Source organism: Hydractinia symbiolongicarpus, chromosome 4 (assembly GCF_029227915.1).
Source record: "Hydractinia symbiolongicarpus strain clone_291-10 chromosome 4, HSymV2.1, whole genome shotgun sequence".
Classification (NCBI taxonomy): domain Eukaryota; kingdom Metazoa; phylum Cnidaria; class Hydrozoa; order Anthoathecata; family Hydractiniidae; genus Hydractinia; species Hydractinia symbiolongicarpus.
The window spans coordinates 12863973-12880734 of record NC_079878.1 but is presented as its reverse complement, the minus strand read 5'-3'; the positions used below and the strand labels follow the sequence as shown (position 1 = coordinate 12880734).

At 37.1% G+C, this 16762-nt stretch overlaps 2 protein-coding genes across 2 annotated transcripts; both read right to left on the bottom strand.

Moving 5' to 3' along the window:
* Positions 1-404: 404 nt before the first annotated feature.
* LOC130641363 (uncharacterized) lies at positions 405-1530 on the bottom strand. The gene is made up of 2 exons (XM_057448135.1): positions 837-1530; positions 405-768 (listed from the first exon to the last, which is right to left on the bottom strand). Exons 1-2 carry the CDS (start codon positions 1064-1066, stop codon positions 528-530), a joined length of 471 nt encoding a protein of 156 aa, XP_057304118.1. The 5' UTR covers positions 1067-1530; the 3' UTR covers positions 405-527.
* Positions 1531-1998: 468 nt separating this feature from the next.
* Positions 1999-4199, bottom strand: LOC130642249 (uncharacterized). Its single transcript, XM_057449338.1, has 2 exons — positions 4173-4199; positions 1999-4032 (listed from the first exon to the last, which is right to left on the bottom strand). Exons 1-2 carry the CDS (start codon positions 4197-4199, stop codon positions 1999-2001), a joined length of 2061 nt encoding a protein of 686 aa, XP_057305321.1.
* Positions 4200-16762: the final 12563 nt, after the last annotated feature.

Genomic DNA, 16762 nt, shown 5'->3' with positions numbered 1-16762 from the left:
AGTGACTGTCTATAATTCCTTCATCTTCCGCTGAAACGCTTTGCTGTGATTATATCGGGCATTCGCACGTGCTTTTCCAGACTCCAGATACTTTGTACCTAAAAGTTCATAGAGGACAATGTTAAATAAACAATATAAATTGGTTACAGAATCCAATTTGTCTTCCTTACCTCTTTTTTTAGCTGCGACATACTTCTTTTTTTTATTAGCCTCTAAATTTACTTTGTTATCATTCTCATCATATACCTCAATATCTTCTACATCAGACATATTTTTAGCTCTAAAATGTGAGTATGGTATGACTTCAAATAGATAGAATACACTAGTTTGAACACAGGTTCAGAGGACAATTACTGTAATGACAATCCAAAATATATATTCGATAGAATGAAAGAGACATGGAATTGTTATAAGCATTATATATTTATTAAGCATGCATCAAAGCATGACATACTCAATGTATATAATTTGCATCTTTTCAAAATGAACATAACATGAATGTACATAAATACATATGATAAATAAGTTCAAAATGGACAAGAATCACTTGTGTTTTCTACAATAACTCTCTCTGTACACCCATCATAGTTTTTGGTAAAGTTGTGAAGCTCCCTGACAACGTCAGTTTTCCCCTCCACAACATCTAAAACGTAGATACTGGGTATTATGACACCTCCACCACGTCGATCATATCCACCACATTCACTCTTTTCAAATTTCTGATCCGGTGGAGGCTTCTTGCTTGGTATGGGATCACCCACTGATTTGCTAAAAAATAAAACAAAAAGTTCACATATATCTACGAACAAATGTAGAGAGCAGATGTGTATACTTACCATGTAATGCTCTTCGTATAGGGAAGCAAATCGTGAAACACCTTCCCCAAATTCGCAGGCAGCTGTCCAACGAGCAAGCCTGCTATGTCCTTAACTTTTTGTGTAGAAGAACCCCTCTTTGCTGGTCTTGTTATCGATTCGTGTAACGAAACGGTAATGGCACTCGAGTTAGGCATCCACACACCCATAGCATACTTGTCGTACTCGTTCTCTACTGGCTTCACTAACATATCTATGTCTTGATGTGGTCATATTCGATGTACATGATAACCTTTGATAGTGCTCTCAATCACCTTCACTTTCATTTTGGCTAAAAGAAAGAAAATATACTGCGAGGAGGCTATGATTTTTAAAAATATCAACCAAGGGGGAAGTCGTTTCCGCCTGATCGCACTGGTTAACGTCCACTTCGCACTGGATAGAAAGTTGATATTTTGAGGAACATGACGAAATAAACTTGTTTTGGGGCGCGGGCTTGTCTTCTGTGGCGCGCAAACAGAAAAAACGCCAAAATCCCTCATTTGCGGGGTATCATCGCTCAATTGAGGGATCCCTCGAACGCGGGTTGAGCCTAACTGCCAGAGAGAGGCAGTAATGTTTGCAGGTATATGAGCCTTGTTGAAGCTGTTAGCATCCTGCCCCTCCCTGCTGTAGTCAGGACAGGAAAAAACATGGGAAACTCATTTTTGCGAAAACGGCATACTTATTCTCTAGCATATAAACGTACAATTACGGAGACTTTTACGGTCTTTTGCGTCTTACCGCAACCAAATCCATCGAAATAATGAACCCATGGTTCTAAACGGGAGATTTATCTATTGGCTATACGTTGGAACCATTTTTCCGAACATTGTCGGACCTGCCTCACCACAATTGCTGTTTTTAGCCGAGCACCGCCTGCGTCCAATTACGGACACCTACGTTTAATTACGGACACACTGTTTTTTGTATTTTAGAGGGTCAGCGGCAGGTATATTGTATTTATTCCTACTGGAAGGGAGTGTTTAAACGTTACTTTTGACTCACAACAAGTTTTGACTTAATTTAAGAGTGTCCGTAATTACACGTAAAAATTGACCCAACAAAACATTTTTTAGTTGTTACAGATCATTAGCGGGAAATGGTAAAACATTAAAAAAGCGAGATTTTTTATTTTCCTTTTTTATTCAAATCGACAACTGTAACATAAATATGTGTCACTTGACAATTCCGCCTTTGTAGCTCTCGCACAAACGCCATGGAACCATGCCAAGCACTTATCGCAACCAATCCAGATGATTTTGTTGCAAGCGACTGGTGGGTTCGACCTTTTACAGATAGCACAGTGCGTCCCACGCTCAAATTCTTCCTCGCTGCTACTTTCGTACTCACTCTCCGTCTCTTCAACTATCTCATTTTCTCGGCAGTCATCCAACTCGCTGTCATCACTTTCGAACGATATCATTGTTCTTTTCTGTCGCACAGATCGGGTTTTCAACATAACCCTTTTTTGCCTTTTTTTTCCGGACTGCAGAGCTTCTTTACTTAGTTTTTTTCGTTCTCTCTCCTTTTTCCTTTCTTCTTTTGCCTTCTCTTTCAACTCTTTCTTCTCCACCTTCTCTCGAAACGCTTGTCGATGCTCGTCGCTTGTGAGAACTCTTGCCTTAGTAATAATCCTGGTGTTCTTTTGTTTGTTAGGCTTTGGCGCTGGAAATATAAAGGCATCAACCAAAGACGCTGGGATAATACCTGCTGCAATGAGAGGATTTACAGGTGTTGTTGGAGTGGAGGTGAAAGGGCTTGCTGCAGTGAGAAGATTGGTTGGTGTTGTTGCAATCGACGAGGGCGGTGGAGTAGAAGCATCTGTTAAAGGTATTACTGGTGTAGAAAAAGAGCCACCGGGCAACGAATTAAAAGATGCTCCTGTTGAAGAACCTGGTACTGCTGGTGTTGTGGATGTTGCAGTATTGTTTCCATTCGGAGCGGAAGAAATAAAATCAATGCTGTTGTCTGGCATTAATCGCTCCTTGTCGATGGCGTCAGGATTGAATGGACAGATCCCTGTTTTCCGAAATCCATTTTTAATAATGGTGATCCCCATCGATCCTTCAAACGCTGCCTTAAATATCGCAGTGAAATTTGTTTTACACACAGTTAGTGGAACGGTGTGGCCCATGGTTGCAAGCTTCAAATTATCTGTAATTTTTGAGAAATGCACCTTTAGAGGCTTGAAAATCGACACATCCAATGGCTGGAGTATATTGGTTGTGTGAGGGGGCAAACAGTACAAGTGGATTTGGTTCTCCACTAGCATATCTATCATCTCTATATCGAGATGAGAACCGTGGCCATCCAAGATCAACAATATTGGTTTTTGTATGTATCTTGTCTGAGGAATAAACAGCTTTTCACACCACTGTTTAAAAAGCTCGATGTCCATGTAGCCGTTTGGCGAATGGGGGTATAGAGCATTGGTAGGACCATCTCTAGCATAAGGACCGGATGGGAAAGCCTTTTCAAAAATTTTCATTGGAGGCAACGGCACTCCAGCAGCTGATACAGTGGCATGGGCAGTGATGTGATCCCTATTTCCTTTGCTCTCAGAGTAGGGGTGCTTAGTTGATCTTGAGACAACAACCTTTCCAACGCGAGCATCCATAGAGATACCTGACTCGTCGCAATTGAAGATTCGATCTGGCTTATCGAGGATATCAAGATCGACCAATGTTTTTCTTAAAAGATCAAAGTGCTGTTTTATAACAGTCACCTTGGCCATTCTAGAACGTCCTCTGTCGAGGCCGTCGGGTTTTCGCAGGGTAATTTCTCGCGAATGACGTTTCTTGAAACTGTCCCACCAAGTATGACCAGGACCACTGACACGGTTGAACGAGCTGGTACGCTTGCTTCGTTTTACGATGTTCCATGCAAAAGCTTTTATTGCTGAAATACTTAACGGGTGTGCAATAGAAGCCATGTATTTGATATAATGAATTAACATCGTCTCCTCTTCCGGTGTCATTTCTGTTTTCCTTCCTGTCTTCGTCTTTCTATACTTTCCCCGAATTCGGTCGGATAAGGTCTGTTTTAGAACGCCGAATTCTTTTTGAGCCTTCTGTAATGACATGCCATCCTTAACTGCTGCTAGGGCGTTACTCAAATCTTCCTTGGGCCACTTTTTGTATTTTTGTTTTGGGCCGATTTCACCAAAGCTTAATGGCTAAAATAATGCGAAATACATGGTATTGAAGCAAAAAGAGATTTTATAACATAAAATCATAAAAAGAAATGATGTACAGAAGGAGAGCTCATAAATAACACTATATTTTAAGTTTTATCATATTGCGCACATATACAAACTATGAGAAAAAAGCGTGATTTTGCCATAACATTTTGCTTTTTTTCCAGAGGCCGAAAAACACACTTCGGGTCGCTAAAAATCTGCCATATATATTTTTTATGTTAGTATAGCTATTATATAATAAAATAAAATAAAATAAAAAATAATAATTACCTTGATTAATAAGATATAAAATGATTTATTAGAATAAGTTCGTCGCGCGAAACCAAAAATCAGCGAAAAGAAGCGAGTTTTTTAAATCCATTGTTTTGGTATGAAACAGCGAGGCAAATCGAACGAAACCTATTAATCATAACGGCTTTGAGTAGGAGAGTCAAGACATCGTGAAATAAAGTTGGAAATACAAGGTTAAGTGGTGGAAAACTTTAATTTACTAAAGTGTCCGTAATTGTACGTGTCCGTAATTGTATGTTTATACGCTAGTGTAATTTATTTTGCTGAAATACAATTTTACTATACTAGAATTTAATTTCGAGGAGCCATCCACATTCGGGAAAATTGCAAAAATTAAAAGAGCAATTTAAATCGCCTGCACTGGTATATTTTTTAGGAATTTTTAGGAAATGTGACAGGTCTATCGTAATTATTCTAATTTGGTATTATTAAAGTCCAAAAAAATTATTTTGAACCTTAATAATACACCTTTACGATAATTCGGGAAAACTAACACTCCATCGCAGCTTATTTAGCGATCAGAGGAGGCAAACATCACACTTTTATAAGAGTTTATTAAGGAGAAAACACGTTTTTTCGTGATATCTTTTCTTGCCGCGTTTTGATTTTAATGAAAGTACACATAAGTTGTATCTCATTATTATTAATGTTTCCTGAAAATTTGAAAGAAATTCATATGACACAAGTTAAAAAACTGCAAAAAACACGCTTTCGTCTCTAACAAACTCATAACACGGCGGGAAAAACGGCATGAAAAAAGAGCCATCCGTAAATTTCAGGCTTTGTAATTAAAATTCATAACATGTAATCCTAGGTGAAGTGTTCGTGAAACGCGTTCAAAATGGTAACGTTGCAGCCGTACGGGAAGAAGAAAAGGATGTTTTGTACAACTGTAGCTATGTATCTTCAAGAATAAATAACACAAGATATACATATATATAGATATATTTCGGGTCCTTCGACCGCCTCATTTTTTGGAGTTTTTCCGAGTTGCTAAGTCAGAAATTTATAACTTTAACTATAAATTTTGTAACTTTAACCGTTCGAAAAGAAAAAGAAAAAAACAATATCACAGAAAGAGAATACTGTGAATTTGAAAATACCGAATGCTATCTCTTTATGCATTATTAACTTTAATTATGATTTACAATGCATAACAATCAATAGGCTGACCGACTGACTCCCTTTCACGAGTATTTCAGACCCGAAATAAACATATCATTGATGGCCGCCTAAAACATCTCATATAGTTGCAACTACAGTCAAACCCGTCTACAACGAACGCCTACGAGACGGAAAACTTGTGGTCGTAAAGGACAGCTATATATAGATATATAAACATGAAAACCTTAAAAAATAATATCCAAAACGAATAAAGTATCAGTCTGTATACATCAAAACAAAACTGATATATATATATATATATTAAGTGGATTAATTTTCACGCTGACTTTATTTCGAGGGAATTTAATTTCGCAGAGCACCCTGAAATCCGCAAAAAATTAATCCATGCAAAAATTAATCCACTACAGGGTATATATATAATATATAAAACATCTCGTACAAGTTATAAACTTTGTCTTTGAATGTAATCAAAGAAAACCCAAAAAAACAAATATCCTAAATATATGAACAAATATCACTAGCTTAGCTAAAATATCCTGCAAATATATAGCTACACAGTCTTAAAATCATGATAAAAAGTAATAATTATAACATGCACTATAAGTGTTGTCATGTTTGTTTCAACCTAGATACATAGCTATGCATATTTCATGTGTGACAATAAGCAAAGAATCGTTGTTTCCATTTTATAATACATACGCGTAATAGTGATAACTTCAAACAACATATATATACTCTAACTAATATAGAATACTAAATTGAATACATTTTAGATTCAAACAAATGTAGTAATGTCCTGCATTAAATAGCTATCACACAAGAAACACTTTCTATTATTATCAAGCTGTAACCTACATTTTTTACAACAACCTTCCTTTTCATCAGTTATGTACCTTACACGCCGCTTGTTATATTTCTTCAAGTCGAACTCATGCTCTTTTAGATATACTAGTTGAATGAATTCATGTCGGAAGGTGAAAGACCAACGATTTTGATATGTGGCTTTTTTAGCATACTTAGCGATTTGTTGATGTTTTTGCTCTCTTCCTTCCATTGTATGGATACCGAGACCAAAACCAAACAACTCCATAGACTTTTCAGAATGAACAGGAGCAACATTAGTGAAATTCCACATTGACGGAGTAACTCTTGCATCAAATAAACAACAGCTTGTAAACAATTTCCTCCCAATAGATTTCATGACGTAAATATCATGAAGTGATATATCTGTAATGCGAACTTAATATGATACCATATCTCGCAAACATATTGACTGGAAGAAAACTCTCATCAGCTTCTCTTTATTGCTAACACTAGTAAGTTTGCGAATAACAAGCTCTATTAACAAAGGAAAACCATGAAGATAGTTTAAACTTTCTTTCCCACGAAATCGAAAAGCAAATCCTTTTCCTTTTTGCCATCTTCAGGCCTATCAATAAGAAAAAAGCTCCCGCGCGACAAAACGCGCGCGCTGAGAGGGGGAAATTCTGTTCGCGCGAGCGATCTTACAGTTCCAAAATTAAGACAAAAAGAGAAAAGAAACATTAATTTCTGAAGTCGGGGGACGATTTAACCAGTGAACCCCTGAACACTGGAGACTCGAAAGCCTTTATCTTGACTTCATTCGTTACGAAAATTGTATCATGTATATATGTTAATCTCTTTTTATCTACTTGTGGTGCTTAATTAATATAACAAAATTCTATTTTTTTTTTAGGTTCGTATATATATTTGAAGATAACTATTTATAGAAAGTGTTTCATTATAGTTTTACAAATAGAGATCGTCCTCGCTGTCCCAGCTCTCGTCACTTGAATAACTATCATCATCTGAGCGATCATCATCAGTTATATTATCGATACGGTTTGGTTCTGACGTATTCAACTTGAGCCGCCTGCGTTTTGCCATGTAGAGCACTCTCGCTCTTTCGATGATTTCTTCCCGCTCCTGAGGTGACCACAGATTATCGTTGCCAGAAATAATCAAAGTATCCTCCAATGTATCGTGAGCCATTGAAAGTCGCCGGGTCTGATAGAATGGAAGTGACAGTACTAAAGCACCGTTCAACACTGGAGTTTGATCCGGATATGCTGAGAATCAAAGAGAAGAGAAAGCTCACGTTGGGAAATGATTCTCTTTTGTATGTCAACACCGACTTCCACATGTCGCGTACTGCCATTTTATTGTAGTGAGTCGCTGCGTGTATTTTAACCATTTTTCATTTGACCAATGATCGGTTCAAGTCGAATCCTGCATACACAAGGGGCTTGGCGAAATGATTATGTAGAAGAATTATTTCCCGATTACCCTAATCTCTATCAGATTCCCAATATTCCATGTCGATGAATCTCATTGATGTATACAATTCCTTGTCCCTCTTATAATCACAAAAGCGCTCCTTGAGAACTTTAATCAGTGACTCGCACAACTTTTTTTTCAGAGCTCGAACAACATCAATGGCATGGTCTTGATTGATTTTATTAGTTTGGAATTTTACGGTGACAAAGGTTTTATCTTTTTTCCGCTTTTCGCCAGCTTTAATGAATTGACCCTCTAATGCTCCACTCAACCAATTCTGATCACCCGCTTTGGTACTAACACTGTAACGTCCAACATAACTGTCCAAAAACTCCAAATCACCCCCAATTTCTCAATGTTTTCATTCAGTTCAGAAGTTGTTTGGTCGATAATCGAATTGACTGAGTAAGGTAAAAGATCATTCGATTCAAATATTTTTGAGACAGGAACAACCATTTCAAGCATATCGAGGTAAGTTGCTATAGTCAACAAAAATTCATAGGATTTGAACTTTTTAAGAAGGCCTGAAACTTTCGCTTTCGTAGTAGCATTACTCCCTTCATCGTCTGCGATGTAATTTTCGTATGCTGTTATGTACGCTGGCCATGATTCAAGGATATTCTGAAATCCCCGCCTACGATGCCCAACAAACCTTGTTCCTGTGATCTTCGATATGTTATAGTATGTGATACCTAACGCCTTTGCACATTCTGCAACTTCAGATTTTAGTTTGCCACTATTTCGCAAGAGATAAAAATTTGTTGTGTAGAACTGATCAACCTCGTTCAGCTTGTTTATATTGAATGCTTCCTTAACTGCGAGTTCTATGCGGTGGTTTGCACAGTGAATCATCAACATCCATGGCTGCCCCTGATCATTCATCTGCGTCAAAACACCCTTGTATTTACCAAAGTTAACACTGGCTCCGTCCGCCGTACAACTGACAACCTTTTTAGTGAAGCTCTCTTGGTCCATCAAAAGCGCACTATTGTCGTCACGGAAAATACTTTCAATACCGGCAACAATCGAACAAGCATCACCCCCACCGAACCTAGCCACTTCCAGCAAACTCGCCACCACGTAAACTGGAACACCACTCCTCTCAGTTCTCACTAAAACAAGTTCTTTTTCCCTTCCAGTTTTTCTGGCTTGGCTACCATCTGATAGAATCGACATAAAATAACCACTTGCAAGTACAACTGCACATTTTTCCCTGACAGCCTCAGCTATGCAATGAACAAACTCACGTCCAGAACGACCGTCTTCTTTCCTCTCTATGAGTCGCACACCATTCTCCTTGCAGCATTTAACCTGAAAAGTCAGATAAAACAATAATGGTCGTACTCAAACAATACTCGAACATGGTTTCTACCTATTTCGAAAACTTTAAACATATTTATAAGGGCAACTTACCAAAACACCAAAGTGTTTGTGTGGCATTGTCGGTTCCATCGCCATGTGATACGCACATTTGATAAGCTTTGTATATGCCTCAGCCGCGGATTTTGCGTTTGCTGATTCAATAGTCGTTTGGATCTATGAAATATGAAGTGAACGTAATTGTGTTAGAGTGAAAGTAAATAAAACTTGAAAAACCCTAATTTGTAGAAACAAACCTTGTCAACGCTAGCTCCCGTCTTAACACATGTGATTGATGGTAATCGATCTTCCTTTGGTTTACTTTTCTCACACGATAGTGCGAGAGAATGACCTTCGCCGGAAATATGTCGCGTAACAGAGTGTTTTGTTACGAAACTTGTCCCATCAATATATGTCAGGACAGCTTCCTTCACTGGTCCCTTGCAATTCGGATGCTGAAGAATAGCAGGCTTGTTTTTCGCACAAAGTTTGCACCAAACGAAGTTAACAAATCTATTTCCATTTTCTTCTAAAGTTTTATGTTCGATAATATCATCAATACCCCATTTCATGAAAGTAGATAATTGGATTTTGTTCCCTTTGATACTTTTTTTTGACGAAGACATGTCGCGATAATGATTTCAGATAAATATAGCAATCGAGTTTTCAAAACATACGATCCTGCTGTATTCTATTCTATTTTAGAATAACGTTTCAAACGCTCTCACCCAGGGATGTTCCCATAACAAAACTATTTTTGAATGAATGGAGAAACAGGGAGATGGAGTGTTATGTAAAACAAAACAAATACATTACTCATTTTCTTGTTTATTACAAGAACAGGTTCCACATAAATACGCGTGGTGTGATCAACAAAACAAATTACAAGTCTTGTTACACAACTATAGAAAAAAACGACATTTGATAACTGAAAGTACGAAAACAAAAGAAATATATTGCATTCACAAACAAAGAGAATCAATCATAATTGTTACGTTACAAAAACATCGTTTGACCATGTGACTATAAACATCATCCACTTCTAACTTTTTCATGTTGATGTATCTTCGTACGATTCCGATTTCAGCATGTCGGGGTCTGGTAACAAAGTAGATTCACAAAACGGAATATCTAAAGGTCGTTACTGGAACGATATGTTTTCGCTTCGCACCTAACGTGAATGGTTGGTCAGTTTATGATTAGTAAAATGAACTACTCTATCTAAAATAGAAAATACAATCTCAGGAATTTAGGATATTATCGCTCAGCTACATAACATGGAATCAATCTAGGCGAGTGAAAAATCACTCCACAGAGGCCTCATATTTCAGAATTAGGCGCGTGTTTGCGTGCGCGGGAGCGATCGCGCGCCTCTTATTGATAGGCCTGCATCTTTGTTCTCATTGAACCATATTATTATTTTCTTAGCAAGATAATTACAATTAATATCTTTGCGAATGCACTCAACAAATGCAACAAACAGGTTATCAGATGGAATAGTACTGTATGATTGGACGTTATCTGGAACATGTGATTCTGCTAGCACAACTTTTAGAATTACCATGAATCTTTCCTTTACAGTGTTATTCTTCATGTGAAGAGGTTCACAAAAGTCACAGTCTACGTAAGGCCCAACAAGAGGCATTTCTTCTTGACGACTTTTCAATTCTTTACTTATGTACGTAGTAATGGCAGTGCGTGGGTTAGCCAATTTTTTTTTAAGGAGAGCATCTTTCTTGATTAACACCTTTGAAGCATCATTTAATCTCTTTTCATATGGAAAAGGTTTCCAGTGTGTTTCACCAGTGAGACTATATGATTTGGTAAAATCATTTGAATCATCTTTGTTCACAGTTCCAAATGTAGTAAAAAAATTGGAAGCGTTGTAAGTTCACCAGCCAAAAATGCTAACATGTTTAAATCGTTTGGTAGTGATGCGACTTTAAATTCAACAGGTATCTTAGAAGTGATGCTGCTGTCTTTATCAACCATGTCAATAAAGAATACTTCTTTTTCCAAAATCTTCAATTGTTGCATTAAATATAGCAAGTATCTCCTAACAACTTGACCATTTTTCTTGATATTAGCACCAAAGATCAAATAATTTTCAAAACTACTGGCAATTCGTTTACCAACATTGAGAAATGACAACAAAAAAGTTGTCCCAAATCCAGGAGCCTCATCTCCAACTAGAGCAAGGAGAAACAACAATGAGGATGGATCTTTTCGTTCATAATTGTCAAACTTTACAAGCTTATCTTGCCTAAATTGATCGACATAAACATACAACTTTGCAATTCGAGGAGCATATGTAAGAAGGTTTCTGTACATTCCATCTCCAATTTCATCTCCAATTAAACCATTTGTAAATGTTGGATTGATATCATGAACCTCTTCAATATCAATATTCCTGATGTGATTAGAAAGCATTTTATAAGAGACAAAGTTCACAACTTGAGGTGCTTTATTTGAATTACGCATGCTGGAATATGTTCTTTTTCCAAGCACTGATTGACAATAGTACACATTAAGTGATCTTGTGGTATTGGATTCTGAATAATAATACTCCTTGTTGCGTTTATTGATACAACTATCTTCTAAACATTTAACAACTGATTTTTTTGACTGAAGAATTTGATTTGTAAACTGTTTTGCTGTGCACTTAGAAGTTAACGTAAACATCATTCCTTCAATAGTTGGTTTAATATCATCATTTGATCCACCATGTATGGCAGCACAAGCTGCTATTGTCTCATTTGCTCGTCGACGTTTTGATGCAAGAGACAAGTTTTCAGTAGTTGGGTTGTTTCCACGGCGTACCCGTGTAGATGTAGATACAGCAATAACTGGTACATCTGTTTTATCTACTTTCTTAGTAGGCTCTTCAATTCTAGACTTCCGATTTCTCATTTTGTCTTCTAAACTTTTAATCTCCCTTTTCTGTTCAACTAAGATTGCAGTAAAATTACTAATAGTTTTTTTTCCCTTAGAATATTCTCCTAAGCTTTTATTTTTATTTTGCATTGCCTTTGAGCCTTAGCCCATTGTCACAAATTTTTAAAAACACAAAATATATATATATATATACTGTATATATATAGCTATTATTTAACTGCAATTAATACCATATCGATTTTTTAGTGTATATGTTCCACGAATCTGTAAATCATTTCTTGACGGTGTATAAACAAGTGTCAATGGAGTATCAGCACTAAACACAACTTCGCCACTTCCACCACCTAACATAGACTTTTTAAGGAACTGTTTAACATCAGTGGTTCTAACTATTTTAGAAATATGGAATATGAATGTGCCTTTGTGAATGAAGTCGATTTTGATTGTTTTTATCGTACCTTGGGATCTTCTCGATCTTGATCCTCTTTCAACAGTTATTTTGCGTCCATAAGCCGGAACATAATCTGCCACTGCTCGATAAAATTCGTTAAAAACACTTTTAAATATCTTCACTTTGATACAAATCTTCCAGGGATTTTTCACTGATTGTCATGGTGAGATCTTGCGTTTTATGCTTTTCAAAATATTCAGGAAATGATCTTCCAATATCGGAAGTACACTTAGCTTCCTTGCTTCCAAAATGTCATAAGGTTGGAGGGGAATGAAATGTGGATGTTCCCTCTGGTGTGACATAAGTAAAAATATATATAGATTGAAATTTAATAAGCTAAAGTAAAGTAAATAAGCCAACATAAAAAGTATATATAGCTGGCTACAAGTGTTACACAATTATATCTTTCCAGTAATTCCACAGTTTGGGAAAACACAAGAAATAAAAAATATCGGCCCACAGAGATTCGTGAAAAACGTACGTTTTAAAAATCCAAATATCTCAGCATTGAAGGAAACATTTTAAAAAGTAAAACCATAGGAATCTCCATGAAAAACCTACTATCCTATAGAAACCAAACCTGCACATCTAAACACATGTAAAAATAGTGCTTACATTAACTAAAAAATAGTATTATTATCTGTGGTCAGCGTTGGGGAAAAAAATCAATATTTTGCACTCGTGAAAATGTATAATATTTCTGATGAATCCTATCACATGGCACCTTGCCAGAAAGCCGCATTATTCAGCTTTTCAAAAATGGTAGATTTGTTATCGTTACGTGGGCAGAACGCCATGTAAAACATCATTTTGTAACCTTATATAGACAGTGCTTTCATCATATATAAATGAGGGCCGCGCAAGGCCGTATTTGAGGTGAGCAAACTTGCAGCTTTTTCCCCGAAATATTTCCTGCCGTGTAAAAACACGATTTTTACCTCCTTTTTTCCGATATTGTAAAACGATGGAGAGCTGGTGGTGGAATAATGAGGTTGACCAGTGTATAAAGGAAAAGAGGAAACTTTGGAAAGAGTGGAAGTCAGGTGGTAGTAAAAATATTTACTTAGAAGCTAAGCATCGTGCTCGTACAGCAGTGTTTAAGGCAAAATCAGAAGCAGAGAGAAACAGATTTGCAGATGTGTTAAGAAGGGAGGACCAGCGCAATGAGGTATTGAAGATAGCAAAGCAAATGAAGAAGACTAACCAAGATGTTGTAGGTGAGAAGTGTATAGGTAATGATGAAGGTGTTTTGGCTAGCACAGAGGAGGAGAAAAGGGTAGCTTGGAAGAATCATTATCAGAGGTTGCTTAACACTGAGTTTGATTGGGATGAGGATAATTTGTCTGATGATGATGTTGTAGAAGGGCCAGCTATGCAGATCAAGACAGAATGGGTAGTGGAGGCTATTAGGTAATTGAAGATTGGCAAGGCTGTAGGAGTATCAGGTATTGTTACAGAGATGGTAAAAGCTTCTGGATATATTGCAGTTGAGCTTATTACAAGTCTTGCTAACCAGATTATAAAGTAATAAACTCGTAAACTATAAACTCGTAATCTGTAATGACATTTCCATCTTCGTCTTGCTTCTCTCAGAGCCAACCTTCCGTGTTTAAAATTTGATTAACGTATCTGAAGATATCTCTACTGTCATCTTCTTCTTCAAGTCGTGATGTAACAGTCTCAACAATGACATTTGCAAAATTCCCTTTCGTTGCCTTGACATGCTCCTTTGCTGCTACAAAATTTGTCATTTTCACATTTTGGTAGTACTTATCGCCATCTTTGTCTTCTATTCTACTTAGCAGGTCTTGCACGTGTGGCAATTTTTCAAAAATTTTGCGCTCAAACATTGCTAAGCGATCTTTGGTAAGTGATAGTGATCTCATCGCTGAAACTGTGTCAATTTGGTCACGTTGGAAGTCTTGCGAGAGCGCTGATGGTATTTCGAGCAAATCAATAAACATTGCCAACATTAATGGTACTTTAGACTGCTTCCACTTGTTTAGATAACCTCTCATTGTTTCACGATCTTCTCCGCTCACCGCTTTATCTTGACTGAGATGTTCTAAGTGCTCTATGAAAAGACCATATTTCTCCAAACAAATTTTCATAGCGGCCAGTTTGTGCGAGATCCAACGAGTGCCGTTTGCTTTTTTGGGTTTAACCCCTCCTATGTAGTCCATCGCAGGAGCGTAAAGATCATGCATCTGACGTAACTCCCGAAGTTTCTTTGGTGCTTTCTGATATAAATAGTATGTCCTTAGTAGCATCTCATCTACAATATTAGTCGGTACCTTTCAACGCATCAGATAAGGCCAATTCCAACCGATGTGCGATGCACCAAATAAATACAAGCCACTCCGATTCCTCTCGTGACACCATTTTTACACTATTTTTATTCCCTCGATTTACACTTGCTCCGTCAGAAGTAAATCCAATCAGTTTTTTGGCTGGCATTATGCCGATAGACTGAAACTCACTTTCAATGGCACTTTTTATCGTGACCATGTCATCGTAGCTTTCAGCGAGAGCAGCTGCAACACCGACAGCATGTTGATGCTTCAAATGAGTCATGCTGAGAAAAGACACCTTAACTTCTACACAATTTGAGTTAACTGGAGTGGGATCAAAATGTAATGCATATATTACTTCATTTTCAACAACTGCGTTGTCTGTAGAACCATCACAAAGTACGCTAAAAAACTTGGCTTTCGCAAGATCAGCATTGAGTTGCTGCTTCATATCTTTACCCATATAATCAATAAATGTTCCACCAGCGCGGTCAGTGTTATACGCTATACCAATGTCAACTTCATGTTTTCCCTCTAACTTCAGCAACTCCGGATATGTTGTCAACGGTAAGTGATTTTTAGCAACAAAATACGCCACTTCAAATTTCTTTTTCGTTCGTTGCATATCTTTTTCATCCATCTTGGCCAAACCAGCGACAACGTTGGAAGAATCGGCCGCAGACAACGTTGTAGCTCGTTCATCCAGGGAAACTCCTGTTGCTTTCAAATACAGGCTATGGGCTTTTAAGTGATGTCTACTCTTCGTGGCATGGTCTTCTACTGCACTTTTTTTGTAGTTTTGGGTGCCAACAACGAAGATGTTGCTGTAATTTGGCAATGTTTTGATCTGGGACTGATACGTCGTACAAAATTTACAGCGCATGTTCTTAACCTTGCCATCTTTTATATCATAAAGCAGCCATTCAGCAACGCTGTGTTGTGCCAGCTCAGCTTTCCACTTCTCAACAGTAGCAGGTGTTCGGTTCTTGTTGATGTTGTTTGCTTGTGTTGTTTCGGATTTGTTTTGCCTTTGGTCTGCGGTGTGGTCTGCAAAATAAACAATTAAAAAAAAGAGACACAAAAGATATTGTGAAAATTAAAGTACTAAATATAACAGAGTGAAGAATTACTATATTCGTTGCTGATTGCTTCGCTAATGTTGGTGGGTTTTTTCCAAAGGCTGAAAATATGCTTCTTTGGATTTTCTTCGGCTGCTTATTAATAACAACAGAACAATCAGGACATCTACCAACACGTTTTTCCTCTTCGCTGTACCCATTGACTGTACTGTTAACACCGATAGAACATATGTTACAAGATGTTTTTTGACACGATATACACCGATATTTCGTGCTTCTTTCGCAAAAACAACAAGGCAAATCATTAATTTCACTCATACTTGAAGGAGCAACTAACTTACATGCGATAAATGTGAAATGAACACTTTTTCATTTCTTATAAAAGCGCAAGCGACCGGCGTTCTTTTACCAGTTCGAATGATCTCACTCAGAGATGTTTTATATTAAAATGAATTAAATAATTTTTTAAAAGATGGAGTGTTGAAAGGAAAATTTTTTTCTTCGTTTGACAAAACAATTCGAAACCATAGCAGGTCCCATTTAATTGATTTTTTCTTAATGCTGCAAGTGCTATTTCTATTCAAACAATTTTAAAAACGAAACCCACGTGCGGTATAATATTTTGTTTTGTATAAATTTTGTTAAAAATTTAAGCCACGTGGATAAACTTAAAACATTTTTTTTTTAATTTAAAAACGAAGCATTTTTTTTCCTATTTGCTTGTGATGACTGTACAAATAATTATAAAAATACAAACTTACCCATCTTCATCGTTTGACAAGAATCGTCTTGTCAATTTTCCAACATAAAGATTGGGACCTTTTTTCGTGGGATAAATGCAAGCGAAACATTTGCCAATCAGCTCTTTTTCGGTAGTGGGTGGTTTCAAGGCCTCCCAGCACGCCACTTGTGTAACA